Source organism: Daphnia magna, linkage group LG4 (assembly GCF_020631705.1).
Source record: "Daphnia magna isolate NIES linkage group LG4, ASM2063170v1.1, whole genome shotgun sequence".
NCBI classification, from domain to species: Eukaryota; Metazoa; Arthropoda; class Branchiopoda; order Diplostraca; family Daphniidae; genus Daphnia; species Daphnia magna.
Window position 1 is genome coordinate 5,372,912 of NC_059185.1, and position 27,375 is coordinate 5,400,286.

The window sequence follows — 27,375 nt, forward strand, 5'->3', positions numbered from 1 at the left end:
ATTTTGTTGTGTTGTGAGATATAAGCTCGAATGTAGATTTTTTCCCGTGTCAAGAACTAGTTTGTGTTGCAAGAGCGTTGACCCGGAAACTATACGATAGACTGTGTGAACAGGAAAAATTGTCGACAAAGTAAATTGTAGCTAATGACAAGTTAAAAACAAAAAAGCGCCAATTTGTTTCAATTATAATAATAATACAACAATGGTATGATATATCAGCTTCATCGGGCATTGGAAAAACCTTTGGTAATGTTATCGAAGGCGATAAGCTACCATGCACAAAATTTTAGTGTGATGTACATTAACCACTTAGTTAAAATACTGTCTAGGAATTACACTGATACCCGTCACCTTAAGCGGCTTTTCGGGGGTCATCTATCCGCTCGGATGGGCGAAAAAGAGGCGGCCGAATTTGTGGCGGAGCATACAAAGTGCTTCTGGTTCGAATCCCACCGTTGTCAGCATTTCTTCTCGTGTCCTCAAGACTACGTCCTGCGTCAAGCGAGCCCATTGCTGGACTCGGTTGTCCAACGCCTAAAAACATAAAATTGGTGGGTGGTGTGCTGTTAAGAAAACCGCCAATGGGTGAAGGGATCTGAGAATTTAAAGGGCTCGATGTTGGGCGGATTTCGCTGTTGGATGCTGTCGTCGCTGATTCTGTGCTGCTTGCAGCACGTCGAGGGTAAAACAGGTGACTCTTGGAGCAATCCATACTTTCTTTCCATTGGCAAACGCTATTCACTTGATCGAATAGTGTGCCATTGGGGCAAGCGAACGATCTCTTCAGTCCTGAAGCAGAGCCATCATCAATGCAGATGTGGAATGTTCGGCATTCGTTCTTAACATCAGCATAATAACCTGAAAACAAATACGAAAAACACGTACGTGAGTATAGCGCCTTCCGTAAATGTGTTCAAAGAGGAATTTTTTTATATCCAGCACGCCAAAACTATTAAAAACAATGAAGGAGATGTTACCGGGCCAGAGGCCCACACACATATTGAATTATAGCGGTAGCTATGCAAATAAAACAATGCTCAAAATTATTTTCTACGTCAGCCAAAAGTGAATTTGAATTCGTTGAAGCACAAGTGCTTTAAAATGAGCTCCTTTCGCTTTTAATTACCAGGTGGGCGACCATCGCACGAAAAGTCAGTCATGGCAATGGGTAGTGGTAATGACTGCTGTTGTGGTTTCTGCGGCTGAGCAGCTTGATGATTAAACAAAGGTTTTGTATCGTCGTCGTCATCGTTGCTGAAAGGAACGGTTTGAAGCTGAAGAACTGGACGATTATTGAACGTCGCGAATTCTTTCTGTGGTACCATCTGTTGTTGGCCTTGTTGTTGTTTCTGTTGTTGATCTAGCGTCAATAAGGGAAACGCGTTAAACTGTGTACGTAGTGGCTGTTGATTCTGCGGCAATAGTTGGGAGTTGCCAGCGAATGGTTGGTTATTGAACGATGACAAATGTTGTTGAAAGAGGAAAGGATTATTTATTGGCTGATGTTGCTGCTGGAGTTCTTGCGGCTGAAACTGACTAGTAAGATCGAAGGAATCGTTGAAGGAAAGGGCTCGCTCATTTGGTGAGAATTCACGGACCTGTTTGCTTTGCTGCCCGTTGCCGACCGAAAACTGGAACTGAGGTCGTTGGCTCAGGAATGGATCGCTATTTAATTGGCTAGCAAACTGACTGCCAAACTGAGACTCACCCCGACCGACGCCATTGGCAGAGAAACGGTTGTTCGTCACGGACGATGTTCCGAAGGGGAAGCGATTTGTGCTTCCGAATTGTAAACCCGACAAAGAAGGAGATTCCTGAAACTGACCTCCTTGCAAAAGGACCTGGTTGGAGCCTATGGGACGAGCGGAAGAAGATCCTGATTCAGAGCCTGTGGTTGCGAACAACGTTCCGCTGTTACTCTGTGGAAAACCGAGTCCGAAGTTGGATTGCCCAAACCCTAAGTTGGATGAAGTAAGCTGAGGATTACTCAGGCCGAGTTGTGATACAAGTAGCTCGTTATTAAAACCAGATGGCCCTAGTTGCTGGGAAAAACTGAGTGGACTCTGTTGTTGTCCTCGTAGCTGGTTCTGGAACCCCAATTGATTCTGAAGTTGAAATGGATTCTGAATACCCAACTGATTCTGAACACCTAACTGATTTTTCAAAGCAAACTGGTTTTGGAGAGTCATTTGGTTTTGTTGCAATAATCCTAATTCGAGAGGATTTTGCGAAAAACCTAACTGATTTTGAAGACCCAATTGATTTTGAAAACCGTTCCCGCCTAATTGATTTTGAAAGCTGTTCCCGCTTAATTGATTTTGAAGACCCAAATTTCCTCCCAATTGACTTTGCAGTCCTAACGAGCTGAATTGATTTCCTTGACCAAATCCTCCGTTCTGCTGTTGGAGAAGGCTTTGTTGGAAGCCGTTTTGTGGTAAAGTGTTTTGGCGAAAATTATTCGGCGAAAAGCCAGGTTGTTGGAAACCATTTTGAGGAAAACCGCCCTGCAGGAATCCATTTTGTGGAGAATTGTTCTGCTGGAATCCATTCTGCTGCGGAAGGCTAGTTTGCTGGAAACTGTTTAACTGCGGAAATCCGTTTTGCTGAAATGCCGCACTGTTGAATGGGAAGCCCATTCCCGCTTGGAAAGGTAAACCAAACTGGGAGGACTGAGAAAATCGAAATAATGGCGAAACATCGTTGTTGCCATTCGGGAAGCGACCGACTTGATTCGCCGTGAAGCCCGACGACTGTGTGTTATTGCTACGGTGAGTAGGTGGACCGTCTTGATCATCGTCCCCCAAGGCATGACTGAGGGAACCGAACAACAACAGCGCCACGATCACCCATACTGAAAAGAAATATTAAACATTTAATATCATGCAAAATTTAAAACAAAATCAGGATCTGTGTTCCATTTTGTAAATAAGGTGTAAGTATTTTACCTGAAATGGACAAGGCAGAAAATAGCGAATGACGAATCATCACTTCAGGAACAGAGTGTACTTGGTATAAAATGACGCAACGACGAACCGAATAGTTTTTTTTTTAAAGTTGATGATGTCTGTGAGAAGAAACTGGAACTGACGGCTGACTGAATGACCCTGATAAAGAAATTTACTGCCTCTTTATATAGGCATCATATCTAGCAAGAAAACAAGGAAGTTTCCGCCTTTAGCTTCATTTTGAGCTGTCCCCATGTTTCTAAGCTCCGGTCAACACTGATTTTCACTTCAGTATGGTGGGTTACATTCATTGTTCCGATTTTGTATCTTTTTTTTTCTTTTACTAGGTTACTTTATGAGTCAACCATTCGTGAATACGTTACCGGTTGCCAAAGATCTCCCTTTCACTTTGGCCGAGGCAATCATATTCTTTTTCCTGCTTCCTCCTGCACCAATATGCAACTGAATTATAAATGGTATCTAACAGCTTTTCTTTCTGTGTTGTTTTGACGGCTTGTAACTAATGCACAGCTGGTCACGTCTATAGGTTGAAGGCTCAGAACTCGGATCTGTGTCATAATTCCGGAACTAGAATATTGTATTGCTTCAACCGAAAATCATAAGCATAAGCATAATAAAGGAAAGCATAAGCAATTCAACTTTCCATTTATTTCACGTTGCTTTTTCTGTGTTGTACAGAAATCTTCAGCCTTCAACAATTCAATGGTTTGGCTCTCGGAATGCACATCATCAGTGGAGAAGATCAGATATAAAACAGCTTATTATGCGTACAAGTCGGCATCTTTTGTAAACCCGTTTCGTTTTGTAGCCAGCCTAGAGGAAAAATAAGCCAATCAAAAATAAAAATAAAAATATAATTTCGCAAAAATGTGTCATTAACGTCCCCGATACAGTAAACTGTGAGATCAGAAACAACAAATAATCATCCATATCAAAGTAACATAAGGTTGGTGGCTTTTTACCACAAAGAAAGGGTCGATTTTCGTTTGAAATAATGTTAATACATAACGTTGTCGAACGAAAGTAGACGACACTTTTACTAGCCATCATTATTAAAATGATTGAAAAGATGGGAGAAATTATTCGCTTTTCTCCCTTCTTTCTCCCATCTTTGCCACCTCCCCCCATATCCTAAGGCTTTATGCCACGGGCAGAGTTGCCCTATTCTGGCTCAATTTTTGAGCGAGAACACAATTTTGATAAAGTATTTGATCTGGGCTCAAATCTTTGCAAAATGATTTTGATCTGTTCCCGGATCAAAAACTTTTGATCTTCGAACACCGAACGCGGTCAATTTTTGGAATCCAAAGTGACATCTCTGAACATTTTCTGGAATCCGCATGACACGGTAAACACATGAAATTGTCGACATTCTGTTATTTTTGTCACCGTCGTCTGCACAGTTTTTGATTGCTGAATGAAAAGTGAATAGGCCGAGAAATACAATTCTTACCGTTAGATGATAAAAATAATCGGGGGGTTGGCAACTCCCAACCAAAGTGTACGGGAGGCCAAATTTTGGCTTGAAATCCCCAATTTTGGCTTCAAATAGCCAATTTTGGCTTCAAATAGCCAATTTTGGCTTCAAATCCAACGATTTGGCTTAAGATTCAAGCTTTTGGCTTGAATTTGGCTTCAATTTCAATTTTTCGCCGAAGTTTGGCTTACTTTTCACGGCTTTGGTCTAAGATTTCCCATTTGAGCTTGAGATCCACAGGTTTGAATGGATTTGGTTTAAGAGTTATACATTTTGCTGTGATATCAGAAGTGCTTTCCCTAGCTTGATAATAAAAATAAGAATTTTATTGTCTTCTTTGTGCAGTTTATATTTATTGAACCATGAATGCAGATATTACAAAATGTTTCCCAAAAATATTCCCAGCTCGTAGGCGGTTGCCTTGTTGTACATAAGGACTTCTCCGTCGAATGCGGGTGGTGGGACGCTGCATACATAATGGTAAAATCTATTGCCCCCTAGAATTCTTGGGGCCTCTAGCGCCCAAGAATGCTATTGCCCCCCAGAATCCATGGGACACTAGTGTTTGCTGTTAATTTTCTTGTTTTTTTGTGTTTTTTTTTTTTTTTACATTTTATTTCAATTTTCATTATATTTTATATTCAACTTTCTGATGCCTTAGTGTGGTTTTTAAAATAAAATAGTTTCGAGAGGTTGAGAAAACAAGGCAGATTGCAAAGATAGAAAAGATTGGGTAACTTGAAAACATTGCATTGTCGATACCTTGTACCTGCCAATCTTTTACGAGTCAACATTCCGTACTTTGCTAATTGAACTGCTGAAATGCTTCTCTCAATTATGCAGGTAAAACATGTTTAGCTCTTTACCTGTAAATGTTTAATATTAAATGTTAGCCGTTCAACAATGAACGTGCTATTTTGTTCGCTCAGTACACACGAAGCGTACTGTCAGGATTGTTTATTTTTTAAAAAATTACTTAAGTTGTTTCTGTTTTTAGTTAGGTATTTAAAATTGCGCAAACTAAGATTAACTATATACCATTAACTATATATAGGTACAGAGGTTACGGCTGCGCTGAATTCTAGGGGGCAATAGCATTAGCAACCCTGGAGACCCCCAGAATTCTGGGGGGTAATAGCATTTTAGGTCGCTAGAGGCCCCCAGAATTCTGGGGGGTAATAGGTGTGACCGAGGATAAAATACACTGGATCAGTTTCAGGTAAAAGAAGGTGCCCTCCGACCCACTAACATGCTTCGTAAGCAAAGCTTGTACCTCGGGGCGGCAAATACGCAAAACAGCGTCGTTATTCATCTTGTCCTCCAAGAAGATGTCCCCTTCTCTCAGTCCATGTTGATCTTTGGTGACAAAATCCATCAAAGAGATTATATACGATGGCGTGGCGGTTTTGTCCCCAAAAGGCATAATCAATTTACTTTGTGGGAGGCTCTTCAAAACCCTTGTTCGTAACTTTGCTCCTTCGTGAATAATGTCTTGCACAGGGATGCAAGATGACACCAATTCGGCCACAAACCATGTGGAGCTTTTTCCAAAACAAGCTAAACGGAACTTAGAAATGGGGCAGTATCCTAGTATCCCGAACTTTTAGTTAGAAACTTAAAATTAGCATAGAAAGATTTGTCTTAATTAGACAAATTTAACCATACCAAGTTTATGGGGGTGCAAATGATGTCTTGAGGTAGTAAATCCACTTTGAAAATATTCATTTACCGTAGCTTCCCCACGCGTCTGGCGGGGAAATACCCGCGTACCCCACGCCAATTTTCCCCTTTTTCCCCTGAGGCGTAGGGGAAATTTTACCCGAAAATATATAATATTCCGAAGTCTAGCTGTGAATCTACCTGGAATTAAACACGGATCGTCCGCATCGTACACTGCACGCTCTACCGTAAAGCTACAAGTCCATAAAAAACATTTAAAATTTTTGTCGTGTAAAGGCAACATATTATTTTCGTGCCAAATTTTGGGATATAGACATATTTGACGTTGTGGTTATAGCTCCCGCCCTTGACACAACGACGCGTAATGCATGGTTCAAATCGCATGAATAAATATTGTAGCATTTACCGATAAAAATGTGAAAATGGTGGTTGATTGGCGACGCCTAAACCAAAACTTAAAGATACCTAACTGACATCAAGACGCAGACAGACATCCAGTTGCTGCCACATCGTTAAGCCAACCAACTCGTTCGTCCCGAAAAAGACGATAATCATAAAAAAATCGATAACGCTATCGCGTAGGCTCATCAGCACCTCGCTAGTTTCCAAGCTCAAGAAGAAGAACATTTTGTTTTGCAAATTGAACCGGATCCTTCAGATTTACTAGACGCTCAACAATTAAAAGAATTTGAATTCAATTAAGCTCAGGCTGGATGTATTTTCGTCTCAAAGATTCTTTATTATAATTTCATTCCAAATAGTCCTAAAGAGTACAGCCCTAGACCGTAAAGTTGGTTGGCGTACACTTGGTTGGTCTTTTGTTTACTGCACGTGGCAATTATCAACAAAATTCTAGAGAAGGCGTACTCCTAATGAGCATAGTCCTAGGCCTTTAAAAAGCATTAGCTCTACCCTTAAAAAGGGTTGGTCTGGCTTTTGGTTGATCTCTCACCTAAATTTATTGTTGTATGCTAGTCATTCATTGCCTTCGTATCGTTACCGCAAAGATGGCCGAAGCATGACCCCAGAGTCAAAATGCCGACATTCAAACGGATCACATGGAAGAGTATCCGAAATTGTTTCAGGATCCTGCCAATAAGCAAGTCAGAATAAATGAAAAAAAACCACCACACGCGGTGTATAAAAAGATAGAAAAACACATGGCCGAGCTAAACAGTCGGACCGAACTGACTTACATGAGAAGAGATCTAACTAACCAACTCGAAGAATGCATTAAAGATCACAACATCTTTCAATCTTCACCAACGTGAAGAGAAAAAGCTGACAATGATTGGGTCGGTAATTTAGAGCGAATAACCACAAATTGGTACGGTCAAACTGATAACTAGGGGAAACCGGGGCTACTTGGCTCACTTTTTTTTAGAAGCGTCCCACACCTAAACTTTTCATATAATTGAGACAAATTTATATTGAGAATATTAATAAACATCTCATCTATAAAATTGCTTTGGACAAGAAATACGGAAAATAACGCGATCGTGATTGAAAAAATGTTTTATTGGGACACCCCTAAATGGGCGACTTACCCCATCCCGGGGGCAGGTTGCCTATGCCAACGGGGCAAGTTGCTCCAATTGCTTTTTTCGGCATCCGCTTCTTTTTGGAGGAACCAGCTTGATCCGGAAACATCTTTCTAGCAGCTTTGCTCTTTACAGCCATCTTCTCTGCTTCGATGACTGCTTTAACCGGAGTGTTGGTCAAAATAGCGGTTGTTCTTTTACGACGGCCGTTGTTTTTGGTTTGCTTTCTTGGTCCAGCTTTGGGTAGTGGCAGCAATTCTTGCAGAGGAGATTTTTGTCGCGGAACTGGGGGAGATGGCACTGCTTCTGAGACAATTTGGGCTTCTACACGTAAACATGAAAAAATGAATTATTTTTGAAATATTAGTCACCATCAAAAATAATTCTTGAAACTATAGTTAGGCCTACCATCAATGTCAATGTTGTCAAAATTTGCTAGATCCACATTATGTTGGTTAAAAGCAGATGTCCGTGCCAGGGAAGTTGCTTCAGGTTTCCTAATGGAGAGAATTGGGTATCGCTTGAGGAACCCACTGAACCAATCCACTCCAGCCTCTTTATTGGTATTCAACGTTTCAGGAAAATTTAGCTTCCGCATGGTGGCATAAAGCCAGGCCATCTTTCTGACTTCCTTCGGAGAGAGCCCAAAGTAGATATCAGCTGATTGGTGAAGGTATTCTTCCAAGTCATTCTCATGCGCAGATGAAAAGACCTAGACAAAATATGAAATGTATTTAAAGGTTATATAAACATAAAATATGAATGAAAACTCACCTTGCATGACTTGCTGTAGCCAATGGCTTTTCTTCTCCAGTTTTTATGTAACGAGTCAAAGATCTTCTTGGAATACTCAGTTTCTTAGATACGTCGGAGATTTTTCTGTTTTCTTCTTTTACCAAATTAATGGCCCTTCGAATAAGGTCAGGAGATGCTGAAGCATGGCTTGTTTTTCGAATATAAGTCCCCATTTCCTATGTTAAAGAAGGAAAAAACAAAAGGTCTAGTTTCATCACACTGACACAACTTGAGCCAACTAACCCCTTCAAAAAAGTGCCAATTTACCCCTATATGGGGTTGCTCTACTATTTATTATTTATAAAATGTTTGCGAACAGTCAATAAAAATTTTAATGTAAACCAATTAAAGCTGAATGAATGATGAATTCATCCATTTAAAGCTTATAAGTTTAAATCACTTACCTACGCCAAGAAAAAGAAAAGCACGGAGGAAAAAAAAGTTGGCCAGCAGCTGTCGAAAACGTTTTTCGTATGCTGTTCGTTTTTTTTGCACAATAGAAAAACTGAAACAACGTGAGACCATCTAACTGTCGATTTTGAAACTATTGGCTATTTTGAAAACAGCAGACGGAAATTAAGTGATTTTAAAATTAGAAATGAGCAACCTACCCCGTGAGCCAACTAGCCCCGGTCTCCCCTATATCAGAACGGCCCTAAAACCTCCCTCCGCCGCATCGTCAGTTCAAGGCTCTCCGACCAGGGGTGGCATCCACTGTTCTTTTAGTTCGTCGTCTCATTTATTCATGCACCCTGATAGTGAAACAACTGGGAAAGTTTGTCTCCCCCCATGAACGTCGGCCATTTTGGGAGGGGAGCGATTCCCCCCTTCATATCGTAAATGGTCGACGTTCATGGGGGGAGAATGCTCAGGGCTAAAAAAACGTCTTGAAATGCAAAAAGAGCCGTTTATAGATTGAATTAATTATCAACTATAAAGAAAAAAGTTCATGTGGTTTTTTTATATAATGATAAATGATAGTTCTACTTTCATGTGGTAAAAATTAAAATTTCGCAATCGACAAGCAATCTGTGATACAGAATTTTGAAGGTGGCAGAATTTTTTTTTATTCTTTTAACTATACATTAAATTTTTTATTAAAAAGAAAATTAATTTATGAGCTATATAAAGAAAGTAATAAGAAATCGATTGACATTTTTAAAATCGCAATCGAGTAAAAAATAGAGGCAAGAGTAAGAGAAAAGAAAAATAAACATTTTTTCTGCCTTCTCGGCAAAATGAAAAAATGCGATTTTTACACCGCTATAACTCTTAAACTAATTAAATGAAAAATTCAAAAATTCGACAATAAATTGTTGGTGTATTTTCCAATACACACTTCAATTTTTATAAAAATCTAAATTTTGACGCGCCATCGATTGGTTTTTTTGGCGTGGAATGTCCCTTGGGTTATGTGAAACATCGTTGTCATCAATATCAAAATCCCAATCAATGGGATACTCTTCTGACTCACTGGAATCCAATACAAGTTGTTGTATTTCATCATCATCATCAGTACCATAGATTACACCACACTGATTGTGTAATGGTGAAACTAATAGAATGCCCTCAAGACAATTATTTGTTTCTGTCGGTAAGTTTTCATCATCACGAATTTTGCAACTGAAATATTGATCCTTCTTCTACACTGCCGTTTTCCTACTAATGTTTTTTTTCGACGAACGTCGGATGAAGATGGAGAATAATGCTCTTGTCGTCCACGGAATTTAAAAGGTAAGTTATACATGATTTAATTTTAAAAAGCTCATCCAGAACTGTTGATCTTCAAGATGTGAACGCAGTATTGTATTGTATTGTATTAGGGGATGGGTGCTGTGCTGCTAGTTGCAGCACTGGGCTTCTACGCAGAGAAGCCCTTCCGCACCGGCGTACGCAGACGGATCATATTTAATTAAGATTTTCGCAATTAAGTGGGGGATAGGTGGCCTCCCGGAGGCCTGAAGAGGAGTGGTTTTAATTTTGGTACAGCGATGGTTGCCTCTCGGTCATCTGGCGGTCATGTTTTGTACCGGGGGCTGAAGCTGATGGCTGTTCGTTGAAACTAGCAGGTGCGCTGGCGGTAGCGTTGGTGTACTGGTGTGACAGTCTCTTGCTTTGTTGAAGGTGACCGAGTGGTGTTATTTGTGTTACGGGAGGATCACATGGATTAAGGTAGGAGAATGGTAATCAGGTAAATATTTAGTTTCCCTCGTTGCAGACGATCCTGATTGGGTTGTTTGTTGTGATGATGGCGTTGTTTTCTGTTGTGTCGGTATTTTCTTTTTAATTGGTGATCTAGGCTCCAGTTTTGATTTTTGCTCCAGATGCGAACCACGTACCAGTGACGATTTATCTTGGAGATTGATTCAGATTGGCCCTGTTCTTGATTTGTTGGTTTTCAGCCTGATACTTCATGGAATCCGGGCTCGTTGTGGATGTTATTGCTGCATACTGATGGGGTGGCCATGTGAGACTACCTGGCCTGGCTAGTGAATACAGCTCTGGCCCTATGCGAAGCTGTTGCTGAGAGTCCATTTGAGGCTGGTGGTATAAAGTTATAGATTTTGGCTTGACTGTATGCTAACTTTTTCTTTTCTTTGTGTAGTCCATGCTTGCGCTGCCAGTGATTAAGCCTTTCTGGGATAGATGAAGACGTGCTGCCCTTCTGACACTGTTAGTGTGGCCAGTTGTTGTCGTCACAGCTAGATGGTGAGTTTTTGAGTCTTGTTTTTAAGTTGTTTGTACGTTGGAAGCTAGGTCTGTGCATGGGCCTAGATTAAGCTGATGACTCCTGATTGCACCAGGAACTTAGCGAGTAGGTTGCGGATTTTGAACTGTGTCCTGGGGTCTAATGCGAGGTTCAGACCGAGGATCGTGTCCTGGTCGAACGTGAAGTGGTTACCCGATAGGAAAAGGCGTAGATTTGATCTGTGGGTTTCGTGTTTTGGGCACACAAGCAGAGCGTGTTGGCTGTCTTCTATTTCTTTGCAACCGTATCGGCAACCGGGGTCGGCTTCTTGATCGATCCTGTGCCTGAACGAGTTTAGGGAGTGGTGGCCGCTTCTCAGTCTATGCAGGCATGTTGCTATTTTCCTATTGTTGTGTTGGTGCCATTTGATGACGCCTAGCCTTTTTCTTACTTGGATACATTTTTTCTGGCACTCACGTAGAGTGGAGAGACAGTTGTCTCTCCAGTTGGCTTTACTAAGGGATATTATTTCCTCAACCGAAAGATTATTCGCGAGCTTGTTTCCATTTTGGTTGGTGCACTCTATTGCGGCCAGTCTGTCCGCCTTTTCATTCCCCTCTATCCCTGTATGGCTCGGGATCCATACAATGGTGGTTGCTGTTCCGCTCGATTTGAGGCTCGCTATCGTCTCCCGTGCGTCGCTCACCGCCTCATTGTTGGTCTGGGTGGCTGACATTATGGTTTTAATTGCTGAGCTTCAATCGCTGAAGATCATCACTTCGGGGGGGGGGGTGATCGTCTAGGTTGTTGATATGTTTTAGCGCTTGGGCGATTGCGATTAGCTCTGCTGAGAAGACACTGGTGCCTGCGGTTAGCGTCCAAGCGTTTTCGAGATTCAAAGACGGGAAGTAGGCGGCGCAGGCCTTTGTCATCGGGTCCGTGTCCATCGATTTGGAGCCATCCGTGTAGACCCTTATTGTGGATTCCGGTATTTGCTGGTTTAGGGCGGCGAAAGTAGCTATTGTTTTGGCTCTGCATGTTGACGCTATCTTTTTACTCAATGGGAACCAAGCGGTTCTGCCAGGTGGAGGCCTACTGGTGGCGGGTGTTTATACTCGAATGGTACCTCTGGTTGGGGTGGGAATATAGTGATCCCTATGTTTTTCAGATGCCTGGCTTCGCTGATTATGCCCGGGGTGCTTCTGGGTTTCCACTCGTAGGTTGCTGATAGGAGTTGTTTCGCTGGGCCATGCATCGGGTTGCGGGGTTTGTAGCTCAAGCGCGCCAGGTATTTCCGGGTGAGACAGCTGGTTCTCGATTGTAAAGGTTCCGTATTAGTCTCCGCATACAAAATCTCAACAGGCGTGGATTGTCTTGATCCCAGGATGGTTCTTAGTATCGTTCTGCCAATGACGTCTATTTTTCTGAGATTAGATTTGCTTGCGCTACCGTATGCTATTGATCCGTAGTCCGTTATACTGCGGACCAAACTTTTATATAGCATGACTAGTGTCTTGGCTGTCGGGCCTGGGTTTGTTTTGGCCATTATAGCGAACAGGTTTTTCAATCGTATGCAGCGGTTAGCCACGTAGTTGATGTGAGTCTTCCAGATCAGCATGGAGTCGAACCATACTCCTAGGAATTTGAAGGTGGCTTGGGACTGGATGCGGTAGCCGTTTAGGAATAGTAGTGGATCGTTGCCCGGATTATAGGCTCTTGTGAACACCACCATCGCGCATTTTTCGGGAGCGAAAGTGAACTTCCACTTCCGGCCCCACCGGTAAACGCGCTCGAGCACCGGTTGGATTGTTAATTCTGCATCCTCTGGGCGTCTCACTTGGGTGTATAGTGTGACGTCGTCCGCCTAGAGTAGGATTTTTGTCTCGGAGGTAGGGGAAGGAAAATCGATCAGCATGAAGTTGAATAGGATTGGGCTGAGGGCTGCCCCTTGAGGTACTTTTCCAATGGCCTGGTTTGGGACGTATTGTTTCCTATTCTGACGCACATTCTCCTCCCAGATAGGAATTCCTGAATCCAGCCTAGGAAGGGTCCTGAGACCCCAATCTTCGCCATCTTGTAGATTAATCCCTGAACCCAAACTGTGTCGTAGGCTTTTTTAATGTACAAGAACGTTGCTACAGTGCATTGTTTCATGTTGAAGCTGAGCTTGATGTCGCTGTCTAGTTGGGCGATGTGGTCAGTCGTGCTACACCCTTTCCTGAATCCTGCCTGGGAGACGTTGATGAGGCCCTTGGCCTCCAGGTACCAGTGAAGTCGGTTGGATAGGATTCTTTCTAGGGTCTTGCCCAGGCATGAAGTAAGCGACACTGGTCTGTAGGAGTTCGGGTCTTCAGTTGGTTTTCCTTGTTTTACGAGGGGTATCACTACTGCTGTTTTCCAAAGCGCTGGGACAAACTTGTTTGACAATAAAGTATTGAAGAGGTATAGGAGGTGGGCTTTGTTAGCACTGCTAAGGTTCTGCAGCATCTTATTTTGAATGAGGTCCAGTCCTGTTGCGTTGCTTTTGGATTTCGGGATGGCTCTCTCGACTTCCTCTGGTGTTATCTGGTCGTTGAGGATGCTGGGGCTTTGTAAGTTGACCGTGTCACTGATCGTGGTCTCGAAGATCCTGTTAATGGGGATATCCTTGGGGTGGATATTGTTGAAGTTCTCTAGGAACAGCTCGGATTTCTCCTGGTGAGTGTTGTATAAGGTATCATTTAGGATGATGGCGCGGCCATCTGCGAATAGATCAGAACCCTTGCCTGCCATGTTTTTGACGAAAGACCACATTTTCGGCTTGTCGTTGGGGCCCAGGCTGGAGACAAAGGTGTTCCACGCTTCTTTTTTTGCTTTTATTATTGATCTTCTTTTCTCTGCTTCTGCCTTTTTTCTTTTTTCGTATAAGTTGAGGGATAGGGGGGATTCCCTCCATTATTTGAAGGCCTTTCGGGCATTTTTTACGAGCCTCTTGCATCTTTCGTTCCACCATGGTCGCGCTGGATCCTTGCATGTCTCCCGTCGCCTTGTTGGGTCGGTTTTCTTGAAATATTTTGCGTTGCTTTCTTCTACGCTTCCCATGAACGTTTTAAAGGCCATATCCGGGTCAGTAATTGTAGTGAACTTGTGTTTGACGAGGATGTTATGATTCCACGAGGGCCACTTGTCCTCGTCTATTATCCATGTTACGGGGCAACTTGAGCTTCTGCTGGGTGAGGCGTTAAGGGTGGTGATAATCGGTATGTGGTCGCTGCCCATGTAAGGTCCCGAAGCGGTTGATGCGAACGTGGCTAGCGCTGGTGATGTGAACGTCAGATCGATCGTTGACGCTTTACCAGTGGCCGGGTCTATGCGGGTGTTGAGGTTAATCGGGGTAATGAGGCAAGCGTTGTCGATGTTCGCTAGAGCATCGTTGATGGATCTTCCTGCTTTGTTTTCGTTGGCGTCAGTTTCCCACAGGGAGTGATGGCCGTTGAAGTCCCCACCGACCACGAAATCATTGGCTCTATCCAGTAGGAATGCTATATCTTCGGTCTCGCAGATTGTGGCTGGCACAATTAACGCACCTGGTGACGCAGTCCTGCTCTAGAGGGTGTTGTCTCCCGCATTTTTTACAGCAACTTTGAGTGGCGTTGCATCTTGCTGCTGTGTGGCCTAGTCGCCAGCACCTAAGGGATCTATATGGGTTGGGAACTGATATCTGGACTTGGAAGCTTAGTGATGCTATCTTTACACTAGGAGGTAGGGGCGTTGAGAATGTAAGAAGTACGGTTTCCGATGGCGTTTCTGGGCTTCCCCGCATTGGCAGTCTTTTAACGTGGGTGACATTTTGGTCAGATAGAGCCTGTTGTAGATCTTCGATTGTGTCGCTCGTTGGCACACCAAAAATAACACCTAATCTGTTGGTTGTTGAGCTGAGGGGAAGCGAGCAGATTACTGGTCTATTCATCAGTTCCTTGAGAATGAGTAGGCTGGATTGTTGGTCTTCGTTGTGAGCAAAAACTGCTAAGTCGCCACCAGTAAGGACTGTAGAGTCCTTAGGTTCTCCGGCATGTTGGATGATGTAGTCCTGTAGCCCTTTTCGTTCTGCTATAGAGATGTTTTTAAAGCTCGATTTACCGTCCGCTAGTTTGATGATCACTGGTGGGAGGTTGGTTTCGACGTTTCACGGTTTTTTACGGGGTGGGCTGCGGTAGTTCATGAGATTTGAGCGATACATAGTGGCTTCAACACGTGGTTTGGTCCTGATGTCATAGGCACTTGAGGGGGAAGGGGCAGAGGGCTGTGACGCAAGAAAGGTAGACAGGCTGTGGCCGAGAGGTTGATGATTTGCCTGGGGCCTGCTGTAGGTAATGGGTGTCACTATGAGACGGTGTGGCACGACCTATCGCTAAGGCTACAAAGGCTCAGCGCGAACTTCGATGTGAACGCAGTGTCACGGTTAAAACTGTAAACACTAAACTGATGTCAGAATGACGAATGGCGGCATAAGCACGACGTTGCCATTGCTAAGTTAAATAAGTGAATGATACATTTTTATTCCTAATTTGTTTTTAATTCTCATTATTTTTTAAACAAACAGTCTTCCAGTAAAACATATCAATGTAATTTTAATCTAAATGTAATTTTAGAAATAAAATTCAAAAATTTAGAAATTTAGAATCATCAATACAATGTTGTAAGGTATCCTGTTTCCGTAGGGGCTCCACAGCCCTACATGGAAAACGTTTTTGTCGTGCTTGTGAAGTCTTCTGTTGGTCATTGCCACAAGTCATCTGGAATCTTTGAAATCCGTCTTCTGCTCTCCTTTTTCACAAGTGTACTCCATTTTTGACGTAAGAATTCAATGTTTTTGTTTTACTTTATAATTTGAGTGGCTAAATAGTACAGTATATGCAAATTAGAAATAAAGTCCTACTTCTCATAGTTCTAGCAATGTTGAATTGCAATTATTTACTTTCTTATTATTAGAAATTGATTTACTTTGCTACAGGAACTGAAGTTCACATTTACAGTCAACAGTTTAATTGCAATGTAGCCTTTTGTATTCTACTATAGGTTTGGTTGTCCAATCATCTGGTGTATATACTTATATGCATGTTTCAGCAAGTGTTCGGATCTTATCATTGATCACACTGTGAGCGATACTTCCTGGAGTATTTGTTTGCTACTGCGTGGCTGGATTCTTTTATAATGGCATCGCAGGCAAATAATCTAATACCATATTCAATGTTACATCGTTCCTTTATTTAAAATTTTTTGTGAAACAGGTCGAAATGTTTCTGATTGTGGACTTGCTTACAGCAAGTGTTCCGTATGTAGCAATTGTACCTGATTTCTGGGTCAAAGAAGGAAGATGTTCATATCCAAAGAAAAGAGGTGACGTAGCTGCAATTAGACGGGAGAAACCAAAAGAGAATTGGCTTGTTTATGATTGTATTGTTCGAAAGCAATTTGGTAAGTATTTTATCATCACACTTATTTCTTTAAAAAAATAGTAATTACAATTTTTCCTATAGATTCGTTTCAAGCAGCGAAAGATAAAGAAAATCGTGCCTGTGAACAAAATGAACTAACAACGGCATCGGAAGCAGAGAATGCAGGTGGCATTATAGGTGGAAAGGGATGCCGTAAAAAAACGCCAACTAGAAGATATTCGCCGACTACCGATTTAGACGATTCAGGGGAAAGTAGCGACGGAATGTATGGTCCTACTCAAGACATTTTACCTTCGATTCCGATTCCATCCGGACTTCAGAAGAGAAACACAAATCTAGGTAAACTTTATCTTCTTAAAATGCTATAAAATGCTATTATGATTATCATTTAGAATAATTTGTAATTGTCACCTACGGTGCTGCCCTCACGGGCAGGATTGTAGGTGGCAAGGGCCCTTTAAATTTATGTTAACGTTAAGAAGCCCTTGCCCCCTTTTTTAGTTCAGTTGTTTTTCAGTACTACCGTAACGGTCGTAAAACGAGCATCTCTCGTTTACCTCCCCCGTAATCCAGTATAAACTTTAAGTTCCCAGTCTCTCTCTCTCTCTCTTTGTTCTCCCCCCTTTTTTCACAGAAATACAGTGTGCTTAAATTCCCCCCAAGTAAACTCTCTTATCTTTTCTCTGCAACGCGCCTGCAAGCACGTCAGGTGCGTAACAAATGGTGCCGAAACCCGGGATTTAACGAACACGTGCATTTCTCTTGTTATCCCTAGTAAAACTTGTTAGATTCAGTAAAATTGTCGGGTATTCCCTTTGTAAGACTTTGACACACGTCCACGCCATCCTGAAGGCCAAACCCGGTCTACCACGCCTTTACGTATCTGACTGTATTGTCGCTGTATCTACGTGAATCATCGACATCCGTTTACGTGTGACTACTTCCTTGTCTTTGAACGTTTCTACGTCATGAGTGAAGCCGTAGCAAAAGCCGAGAGTATTGAGTCGGGCGGCAATATCTCTATAGAAGACGAAATGAAACCAGAAGCAATGAAGAATGAAGGCCCCCTCCTCCCAGAAAACGATCTCAAGCAGAAACGTGGGAGAAGAAAGGCGGCCCACACGAAGTTAACGAATCAGCTCAGAAAAGCAGTGGTAGATCACAAGTTGGGAGCCATCAGACTCAAGAAGTTGCAAGTTGCAGCATGGCGAGACGAATTAATTCGTATCTACGAAGACGTCAAAGATCTCCACCACACGTATATGGGGAGCTTGCCCGATATTACGGATCCACAACGTCAAGCATGTGAAAAATGGGAGGTACAATTCGACACCGACCACGTGGAAATCCTCAACTTCGCCATTAGGTATGCCACGTCGTCACGTCACTCAGCCAGCTCTATTGGTACGACAGCTTCAGACGTCACAGTTAGTACCACGCTATCACAGAAGAGGTCTACCCGTTCGACGTCAAATGTTTCTCTTGGTCAACCCAGCCAGCGTGATCTGTGCATCCAGAAACAGATATTGGAATTGGAAGTCAAGATGGAACGTGCAAGAATCCAGATGGAAGCGAGCACTACGTCGGCTACGGAAACGTTAAGCAAGGCGCTGAAAGGCATGGGTGAGCACCTGAGCAAACTCATAGACAGCGCGGAAAAGACGTCATCAGAAATCGCCGCTAATACCAACTTGGTGAAAGATTCACGTCAGAGTCTACGTGAAATGGATCAGAAGATCAAAGAGGTTAACTTGGACCTAAATGCTCAGATTGAAGGTCTAAAAACAACGATGGAAGTCAACAAGATCCATCTAAGAACGATACAAGAGCAAGTTCTGGACCAAGAGACACGCCTTCCAAAACGATCACAGTCACTCGCTGCTACACAAGACATCCCTGCTCGGGCGTCCTTAAAGTCAATTGAGGCCACAGTAATGCACCGTAGAGACTTGTCCAATCGTTACGTTCCAGCCGGTACCTCTGCACAGGATCCTACCCGAAGACCCTTGCCCATCATGCCTTCAACCTGCAATCCATGCCCACCCCTGGGGACGATACGTCTTCGGAGAGTTCGCACACGACCCTGAACCTCCACCTGCCGCTAGCCCTTCCAATCATCCTCATGGCGGCTGCTGTAGTCGTCCACGTACTCCGACCTTCACGATCCAGCCGTTTGATGGAAATCCGAAGAACTACGCCCGGTTTAAGGCTAAATTTCGAGCCTTATACGAACAAGAATACAACGGTTCTCCTGCCCTACTGTTCATGTTGGAAGAGCTGCTGTCGAAGGAGGTCCGGAATGAGATCGGCGAGTGCCTCGCCGATGAGTCTATGTACTCCGTGGTGTGGGAACGACTCGATGCAGTTTACGGCCGCACCGAAGTCATGGATCAAACGTACCTCGACGACCTGCTGCAGATTCCACCTTTGAAGAGCCAAGATGCGGCGAGCCTCAAGACTTTTGCAAACCGGTTGCATGGAGCAGTGGTCACGCTGTCACAATCAAGATATGCCCACGAGCTTCATAGCCGTACTACTCTGATGGCCATGGAAGCAAAGCTGACGACATACCTTAAAGAGAAGTGGAATGAAAAACGAAAGAGAACGGGTGCAGAGCTGAACGTTCTGGACCTGGACGACTGGGTAACAGTAAAATCCATGAGTAAGCAACATGGTAAAAACGTATTTGAGTCCTTGCCTACGTCGACGTCCAAAGTACGGTTTGATGAGAAGAAGCCTGTCAAGAAACAGAACGCTGCTCACACGTCGACCATTGGACACGTTTCGACAGAAGAAGGCTCTAAATCAACGGCGTCGTCACCTCCGGAGGCTGCTCCCAAGGGAAAACAACCGAAAACGGAGGAGAAAGCGGCCGAAAAGACTGACCAATGGAGGTGCCTAGCTTGTAACGGCAGGGCTCACAACTTGGCCAGCTGTAACCTGTTTATGTCTTTCACGCCCACGAAAAGGGCTGAAGTCGTATTTAAGTCCGGGAGGTGTCTACTATGCCTAACCGGCAAACATGAACGCAAGGAGTGTCCCAGGGACATCAAATGTACCATGGGTCGATGCACTGGATCAAGACACCATCCCTTGCTTCATGGGTCCGAGTTCATCCCACGGAGTAAACTATCGGATCAAATGTCTCCATCAGCGTCTACATCGACTGCATTCCTCGGGACACTAACCCAGAAGGAACCGGTAAAGCGACGTGTACGTTTCAAGATTGTACCCGTTCGTATTAGCGTCGGCACAAGATGGGTCGACACTTTCGGATTCCTGGATACCGGAAGTGACACCACACTGATCAGGAGAGATTTAGTAAAAAGGTTGGGACTCGTTGGTCAGCATAAACGTATCAACGTTGTCTCTTATGATGGAGCCACATCAAACGTCCAAGCTGCGGTTGTGGATTTCTCCCTCTCATCCGTCGATGGAACAAGCCGATTTGAAGTTAAACACGCCTACGCCGTCGACAATTTGAAGGTGACGCCGAACCCTCCAATCAACCCTCGTCAAATGGAGTCCTGGACACACCTACGCGGTCTTGATGTACCGAACATACAACCAGAAGACGTTGGAGTATTAATTGGAATTGACGTAGCAGAAGCCCACGATCACGTAGATTCCGTCAAGCCGCCGGCTGGAACAATTGGGCCTATCGCCTTCAAAACACCGTTTGGTTGGTGCCTGGGTGGTCAAACGGGCCCGCCACAAGATGGGCGTCCGTTCATCGCCCACATAGTAGCAGAGGAACGTCCCGAAGACCTCAACGAGTTAGTCAAGAAATTTTGGCAGATGGAGGCGAAAGACGTAGACATGGAGCAGCCTGTTCTCTCCGAAGACGATCTACGTGGGCAACGTATCCTCGAGTCAACAGTAAAGAATGTTGGTAACCGGTATCAAGTCGGCCTTATGTGGAAAACCGACAACGTAAACCTTCCGGACAATCGGGCAACTGCATTGAAGAGACTTTATTCTCTGGAGAGGCGATTTCAACGAGATGTAGACTTCGCCGAGAAGTATGATGCAGTTGTTAAGGAGTACATCGGCCTGGATCACGCCAGACTCCTCACGACCGAAGAGTTGCGGAAGGGGTCAAGTAGAACGTGGTATTTACCGCACCACGGCGTCGTAAGCCCATCAGCTCTACGACCAAAGTTCGAGTTGTATTCGACGGAGCTGCCGAGTATGGAGGAACGTCGATCAACCAGAACCTGTTACGTGGACCCAATCTTCTCGTTAGCCTACTCGGTGTCCTACTACGCTTCCGAAGGAACCTGGTACCAGTTGGCGCAGATATCGGAAGATGTTTCACCAAGTGAAGGTCCCAGTAGAAGACCAGGTGGCCTACCGGTTTGTCTATCGTACGCCTGGCAGTAATCAAGCACCGTTAACGTACCAAATGACAGTCCACGTCTTTGGATCGGTATCTTCCCCAACGACCTGTATTTTCGCCTAAATCGGACTGCAGACGATCATCGCGACCAGTATCCGGAGGCAGCAGAGAGCGTTCGAAGAAACTTTTACGTTGACAACTACCTCGATTCCTTTGATTCCGAAGACGGGGCAGTAAAACGGGCCCGCCAGATGAAGAAACTCTTACAACTAGGCGGTTTCAATCTAACGAAGTGGACGTCCTCATCAAGGAAGGTTATATCGGCTCTACGTGAGTTCGGTTTGGCTTCACCAACACTGGACCTTGATTTGGAGAAGTTGCCCATCGAGCGAACACTTGGAGTGATGTGGAACGGAGAAACGGATATGCTGACGTTCAAGATACGGAAGCAGCCTAGCCATGACGTTCTCACCAAAGGAATTTCCTCAGTATAATCTCCAGTGTCTACGACCCGTTGGGACTCGTCGCTCCCGTTGTTTTCTTAATGAAGTCACTTCTGCAAGATATATGGACGTACGAGAAAAGGATCGGCTGGGATGACCCTATCCCCGAAGAATTAGGCCAACGCTTTCACTACTGGTACGAGCATCTGGATAACCTGGAGTTGTTAACAGTACCAAGATGTTTCCGGCATCAACGTGGTCGTTGGACGCAGCAGCACCTGCATGTCTTTACGGATGCAAGCACAAAAGGATTTGGAGCTGTGGCGTACTTCCGTTTCATCTTCGAAGACCAGTCGATCAACGTATCCTTTGTCATGGCTAAAACACACGTAACACCAGTAAAAGGACTCACGATCCCAAGATTAGAGTTGCAGGCTGCTGTAGAAGGCTTAAATATGCCCTAGTAATCTGTCGGGGCTCGAAATCGATTTACGTGAAGTTACCTTCCCACCGACTCTCAAACCGTTTTACGTTGGATCCATTCTGCACTTGCCGATTTGAAACCTTCGTGAACAATCGGATTGGCAGAATCCTCCGGAACACGAATCGAAGACAATGGCGTCACGTTTCCGGAATTAACAATCCAGCGGACCTGTGTAGTCGTGGCATTGACCCGAAGAACGTCGACGAGTTGGTGAAATTTCACAGGGTCCATCGTTCCTGAAACTCGATCCGTCGGAGTGGGATATTTGGGAAGAGATCCGAGCCGGAAGAAAGGGACGTTAACGTAATTCGAATCTTCGCAGTCAAAACGGAAGACGAAAATCACCCGATTGATGACTGTGTAAAAGGTATTCCAGCTTACTCAAGATCAAGAGTTATCGCTTGGTGCAGAAGGTTCGCGACCAACGCCAGAGCTAAGATGGGAATTTACAAGCCCACCGTGGGGGAGTTGACGGCCGAAGAAATGATGACGGCCCTCACGCTTTGTGTTAAACGCACCCAAGGACTGGCATTTACGGAAGAAATCTACGCCTTGAAAAAGAGCTTGGAGTTGCCTCTGAAATCGAAACTACGCACGTTTAGGCCTTTTCTGGATGAAACAGGTCAGCTACGTGTAGGCGGACGTATACTTCGGGCTCCAGTTGATTATTCCCAAGCATCCCATCCTGCTTCCAGCCGATCAACTCCTGACGCAGCGGATTGTATGGGATCATCACACGGAATCTCCACATTAAATCTGAAGATTGTTGGCGGTTTACGTTCACGTTACTGGATAATCTCTGGACGTAACGTCATCAAATCGGTTGTCAACACCTGCTGGCCTTGCAAGCGGAGATCATCGAAACCCATTCCGCCACTCATGGCATCGTTACCAGTTCCAGGCTTACTCCTATCTTCACCTTTCGCTATACGGGAATCGATTACTTCGGCCTCTAACGGTACGAGTCGGTGGAAGAGGATGTGACACGGAAACGTTGGGTATGCCTGTTTACGTGCCTAACAACTAGAGCCGTTCACCTAGAAGTCTCCGACGGCCTCAGTCTCGAAGAATTCATGCTATGTTTCACTCGGTTCGTGAGTTTACGTGGAAAGCCGAACGTTGTTTACAGTGACAACGGAACAAATCTCGTAGCTGGGGAACAAGAACTCCGACAAGCTCTAACGGAGTTAGTCAAACAACACCAGGAGTTGCAGTCGAAGATGGCATGCCAACAAATGAGTGGCATTTCTCTCCTCCTCACGGACCCCATTTCGGTGGAGTTTGGGAAAGGCTCGTGCAATCGTGCAAGCGAGCCATGAAGGTCAGCGTTGGGAATCGTTTAGTCACCGATCGGGTCCTAAGAACGGTGATCGCAGAAGTAGCAGCCCTTTGAACGCTCGGCCACTAACCCACCTCAGCATGGATCCAGAAGATCCCGATCCGTTAACGCCGAATCACTTTCTTCATGGAGGAGCCCGTCCTACGTGCCGCTAAAGTTGGGAGATGCTGAGAACATGGACGTCACAGCAAAACAATTTCTCCAAAGCCAGGCCATCTACAACATTTTTGGAACAGATGGCTTCGTGAATACGTTCCACACCTGACGGAACGGGAAAATGGTCGGAAAATCGGCCAAACGTTACCGTCGGAGACTAGTACTCGTCATTGAGCCGAATACTCTACGTGGACAATGGCCGTTGGGAAAAGTGATAGAGGTTCTCCCCAGTGACTCTGATAACGTTGTACGAGTGGTAAAAGTGCAAATCAGCAACCACAAAACCCTTGTATTCGTCAGTGACTAAGCTCTGTGTTATGGCTACGGCCAAAGAGCAGGACGTTTACGTAGAAAGTGAAAAATTGGGTCAACTGAGTAAAAATCGAGATCGTTAGGTCAAATGTAATGTAAATAGTAAATTCTTGTATAAAAGTAAAAAATGGGTATAAATTGTAAAATGGTAAAATTGTAAAATTGTGAAATGTCTAATGTCAAAATGTAAAATGTAAAACTGGTTTATATAGTTATATGTAACACTGTAAAAGTGGGAACTCCAAAACCGCATTGTAAAATTCCGACGGCAACGCCACCTATACTTAGTTCAAGGGCAAAGGCAAAATTAGGTCGCCTACTGTTTAACCCTTGACCGCTTAGGGAAACTGTTTGTCCCTTACGAACAGCAGGCGACAGTTTACCCTTGACTTGGTGTGTGCTACTTCATCATTGTGTGTGCTAATCATCTCTCGCCGTCAACGTTCACTATGGCCCAAAATCCAGCCGAATCCGCCGCATCCATCAAAACAAGTTGAAGGAGTCCCGTGAAAGGGGGAGTGCGTGCGGAATCTAAATGAAAATCAACTTCATTTGGTTCAAGCCCGAAAGGAAGCCGTGGACGTCATTTACGCCCATCAGCGCGTGGTCCTTCGCCTGAACGAAGAAATCGCTCAGGGCTGAAGATCTCGTCAACGTCCAGGTCACTACCGAGCTGAGAGGGAGAAAATGTTGAGTGGGTTTGTTGGAGACCTGCTGCGCAACATTCGGGAAAAGGAGGTAACCGAAAACGTCAACGTAACGGTTCCAATTCCCGACGCCCCGAAGTACGTTGTGCCCCGTCCCCGACCATCCGCTGTTTCTTGCCCGAGCATTTGGAGAAGCCGGGATCTTACCGCTGCGTTGAAGATTGCGGAATGTGAGGGTTTATGACTCTCACCAATCAAGATCGCCTGGAGCTTCTTTTCCGCATCGTTGCTTCGGGTTTTTGCACCTCTGTTGCGGCCCACCACCTGGTCGATTGCCCGCATCCTCGGTGCTGCAATCTCTGCAAGGTGGGAGACCATCCCAGATCCTCTGTGGCCCTCGGGCTCCTACAAGAGGCTCCTGCCGAAAGAAAATTGAACGTCGACGTGCCTTTTTTGGGGTGGTAATTTTGTTTCCTAAAAACTGTTTTGTTCTTTTTTGTTTTGTTCCTTTTGTTTGTACCTGTGGACAGGTGGGCCCGCTGTCACCTACGGTGCTGCCCTCACGGGCAGGATTGTAGGTGGCAAGGGCCCTTTAAATTATGTTAACATTAAGAAGCCCTTGCCCCTTTTTAGTTCAGTTGTTTTTCAGTACTACCGTACGGTCGTAAAACGAGCATCTCTCGTTTACCTCCCCGTAATCCAGTATAAACTTTAAGTTCCCAGTTCTCTCTCTCTCTTTTGTTCTCCCCTTTTTCCGAAATACAGTGTGCTTAAATTCCCCAAGTAAACTCTCTTTCTTTTTGCAACGCCGCAAGCCTAGGTCGTAACAGTAATGGTTGTGTTTCCTTTATTTTTCTAGTAGTTTCGAAAGAGCATCAATCGAACGTTCCACTACCACGGCATTTTGAATTTTCTTCTAATGAATTGATCAACCGCCAAATTGAAAATTCGGTAAGCATCTTAAAATATATCTTTTTTAAGCCTTTATAATGTATGATTCACTTTTTAGAATGTTCAGTGAACGGAAAAGAATTGGTTTCCGTTCACCTCTACAAAATTTGGTCATCAGCAACGAAGCTGATTGACCCATACTTCACTGTAACTCAGATGGATAGTGGTAAGTGGATCACCACGTGACTCCGCACAACAGTGCTGGCCTGTTGTCATGCGGATTTGATCGATTGATGCTGCTGGAATTTATTTCCATAGAGTAAGATAGCAGCGCGTATAATCATAGTTTACGAACGCACCTTGGTGTCTTAAGATACAGAAAGGTGCGTTCGTAAGACATGATTGTACGCGCTGCTATCTTCCTCTATTGCGTGTATTTCTACAATGTAATACCCGCCAGTGTATAATAAACAAGTTTTTCAAGGCATTTATTCATTTTTAATTTAATCAAATTGAACCGAAATGGTATTCCGGTTTAAGTCCTGGATAAGTCCGTACGGTACCGGTTCATATCCTGATTGAACGTGATGTGGACGTCACAGGGATATCCATAAATTTACATCCCGATGAGATTCAGGTAGGGACAGACGAGAGATATCCGAAAAATGATATCCATTTGATATCATTATTCAGACGTCCCCAATAGGGGACATTAGGAAGTCCCTGTGAACTCTTTCCGACGGCAAAACGCTTCTCCAGCCCGGACGTGCTGGAAATCTCACGGATGTCCCTGTGACGGCGGAGTGCTAGTAGGGATGGATGTACAAAATTTACATTCGACGCACCTCCTGCCAACAGCCAAGAAGATTTTCAATTGTTTCATTTAAGGTTCGGTCCCGAGCCAATTGGGGTGCTTTTTTGACAATCGGGTTTCTCATTTCGGGCCATCGAGTAGCTTGCCGTTTAGCTTACAAGAACCAAGCCATTGGAAATTAACTTAAGCTATAAAATAATGGAGTTAAGAAAACATATTATTTGGCATTTAATAATATTCGAAGCAAGCATACTTATGATAGGGTTTTAATTTCAAATAATGAAAACTTTAAACTTAATACATAAACTTAAAACATCCAAATTGAATGTCGGGTTATCCGGCGAACATCATAAAGATGTTCTCAACATCCGACCTCGACATCTATCAGACATCCGATAGACTTCCTTGTGTTATGTAGGGTTATTACCGTTTTTTGGGATATTCCATTACAGAATTCAAGTTACTTCCCTGCACCTCCATTTTAGAAAAGAGATATTTATTTTTCACATGAGTTGTATTTGAACAAGCACAAATATATACAACAAGTGATAACTTTAATCTAAACAATGGTTTAATTTAAACAAAATGGGAATAACCGTTACCAAAAGTTGGAGAAGCGTCTGAAGACCTCTAGGGAAACCAGGGAACTCGCCTTTAACTGAATTTTACACTCGTATTTATAGTACTATGCTAATTATGCCCCTTCCGGAGCACATGTCTCCATATCTACTTCTAGCACTGATTATTTGCGATGATTCATTCCCACGGTCGCAGCGTAGTTCAATGAGTGGTTGAATCATCTCTGTGAAGAGATAAGCATTTCTCTTTTTTCACCATGTTTTCACTATGCAGTCACTCATAAAGTTTAACGATGTAGATGAGGTATATAGTAGTGAAAAAAGAAGTGTTTCTCAATCTGAAATCGATTATGATGAGCTCTCTGGAAGTTCCTCAGAATCAAAAGCCAGCCAAAAAATGCTAAGTTAGCAGAGTCTTGGTCTGGAAAAACTAAGAAGCCGAAGAAGGTATATATACTAAGGTTTTATACTACCAGTTTTGTCCCTTTATTGAAATATTGAATATTTTAGTTATTCAAACCCCTGCCAGGCAATTTTAAGATCATTGAATGAAGATGGATTCTTTTAAAAAGTGTAAAAAGTGAGTCGTCAAGAAAAAAAAGACTGGGAAAGTAGGGAAACCCAATATTGTCGCAGGGGACAACAGTAGATTTGATTATCTCTTCCAAGAGATGCTATAGTCGACGTTGTCATTAGAACACTAAAACTTTTCGTGAAAAATCGTTTATTACTCCTAAATAAGTAGGAAATTCTTAAATAGCCTCATAAACACAATTAAATTTGTAT

General features: G+C 43.9%; 4 protein-coding genes across 4 annotated transcripts; 1 reads left to right on the top strand and 3 right to left on the bottom strand.

Moving 5' to 3' along the window:
* Positions 1-152: 152 nt before the first annotated feature.
* On the bottom strand, positions 153-3,115 carry LOC116934229 (mediator of RNA polymerase II transcription subunit 12). The gene is made up of 3 exons (XM_032941814.2): positions 2,946-3,115; positions 1,127-2,851; positions 153-858 (listed from the first exon to the last, which is right to left on the bottom strand). Exons 1-3 carry the CDS (start codon positions 2,983-2,985, stop codon positions 353-355), a joined length of 2,271 nt encoding a protein of 756 aa, XP_032797705.2. The 5' UTR covers positions 2,986-3,115; the 3' UTR covers positions 153-352.
* A 4,388-nt stretch (positions 3,116-7,503) lies between these two features.
* Positions 7,504-8,632, bottom strand: LOC123471098. Its single transcript, XM_045171997.1, has 4 exons — positions 8,561-8,632; positions 8,073-8,376; positions 7,671-7,988; positions 7,504-7,520 (listed from the first exon to the last, which is right to left on the bottom strand). The coding sequence occupies exons 1-4, from the start codon at positions 8,630-8,632 to the stop codon at positions 7,504-7,506; spliced, it is 711 nt and encodes a 236-aa protein (XP_045027932.1).
* A 2,598-nt stretch (positions 8,633-11,230) lies between these two features.
* On the bottom strand, positions 11,231-12,694 carry LOC123471099. Its single transcript, XM_045171998.1, has 2 exons — positions 12,598-12,694; positions 11,231-11,898 (listed from the first exon to the last, which is right to left on the bottom strand). Exons 1-2 carry the CDS (start codon positions 12,692-12,694, stop codon positions 11,231-11,233), a joined length of 765 nt encoding a protein of 254 aa, XP_045027933.1.
* A 3,703-nt stretch (positions 12,695-16,397) lies between these two features.
* On the top strand, positions 16,398-25,678 carry LOC116934223. The gene is made up of 4 exons (XM_032941804.2): positions 16,398-16,605; positions 16,668-16,925; positions 25,166-25,257; positions 25,316-25,678. The coding sequence occupies exons 1-4, from the start codon at positions 16,425-16,427 to the stop codon at positions 25,325-25,327; spliced, it is 543 nt and encodes a 180-aa protein (XP_032797695.2). The 5' UTR covers positions 16,398-16,424; the 3' UTR covers positions 25,328-25,678.
* The last annotated feature ends 1,697 nt before the right edge of the window (positions 25,679-27,375 follow it).

Bases quoted from the DNA above. Each gene is read 5' to 3' on its own strand.
- LOC123471099 (XM_045171998.1), bottom strand. From the start codon at position 12,694: ATGGCCAAAACAAACCCAGGCCCGACAGCCAAGACACTAGTCATGCTA. The intron at 11,899-12,597 runs GTAGCGCAAGCA...ATTGAAGCTCAG, and splicing joins CTACGGATCAATAGCATACG to CAATTAAAACCATAATGTCA.
- LOC123471098 (XM_045171997.1), bottom strand. From the start codon at position 8,632: ATGGGGACTTATATTCGAAAAACAAGCCATGCTTCAGCATCTCCTGAC. The intron at 8,377-8,560 runs GTAAAAGAAGAA...TATTTTGTCTAG, and splicing joins TTCGAAGGGCCATTAATTTG to GTCTTTTCATCTGCGCATGA. The intron at 7,989-8,072 runs GTAGGCCTAACT...GTTTACGTGTAG, and splicing joins TGACAACATTGACATTGATG to AAGCCCAAATTGTCTCAGAA.
- LOC116934223 (XM_032941804.2), top strand. From the start codon at position 16,425: ATGTTTCTGATTGTGGACTTGCTTACAGCAAGTGTTCCGTATGTAGCA. The intron at 16,606-16,667 runs GTAAGTATTTTA...TTTTTCCTATAG, and splicing joins TATTGTTCGAAAGCAATTTG to ATTCGTTTCAAGCAGCGAAA. The intron at 16,926-25,165 runs GTAAACTTTATC...TTATTTTTCTAG, and splicing joins GAAGAGAAACACAAATCTAG to TAGTTTCGAAAGAGCATCAA.
- LOC116934229 (XM_032941814.2), bottom strand. From the start codon at position 2,985: ATGATTCGTCATTCGCTATTTTCTGCCTTGTCCATTTCAG. The intron at 2,852-2,945 runs GTAAAATACTTA...ATTTCTTTTCAG, and splicing joins TTCTGCCTTGTCCATTTCAG to TATGGGTGATCGTGGCGCTG. The intron at 859-1,126 runs GTAATTAAAAGC...ATTTGTTTTCAG, and splicing joins GTGCGATGGTCGCCCACCTG to GTTATTATGCTGATGTTAAG.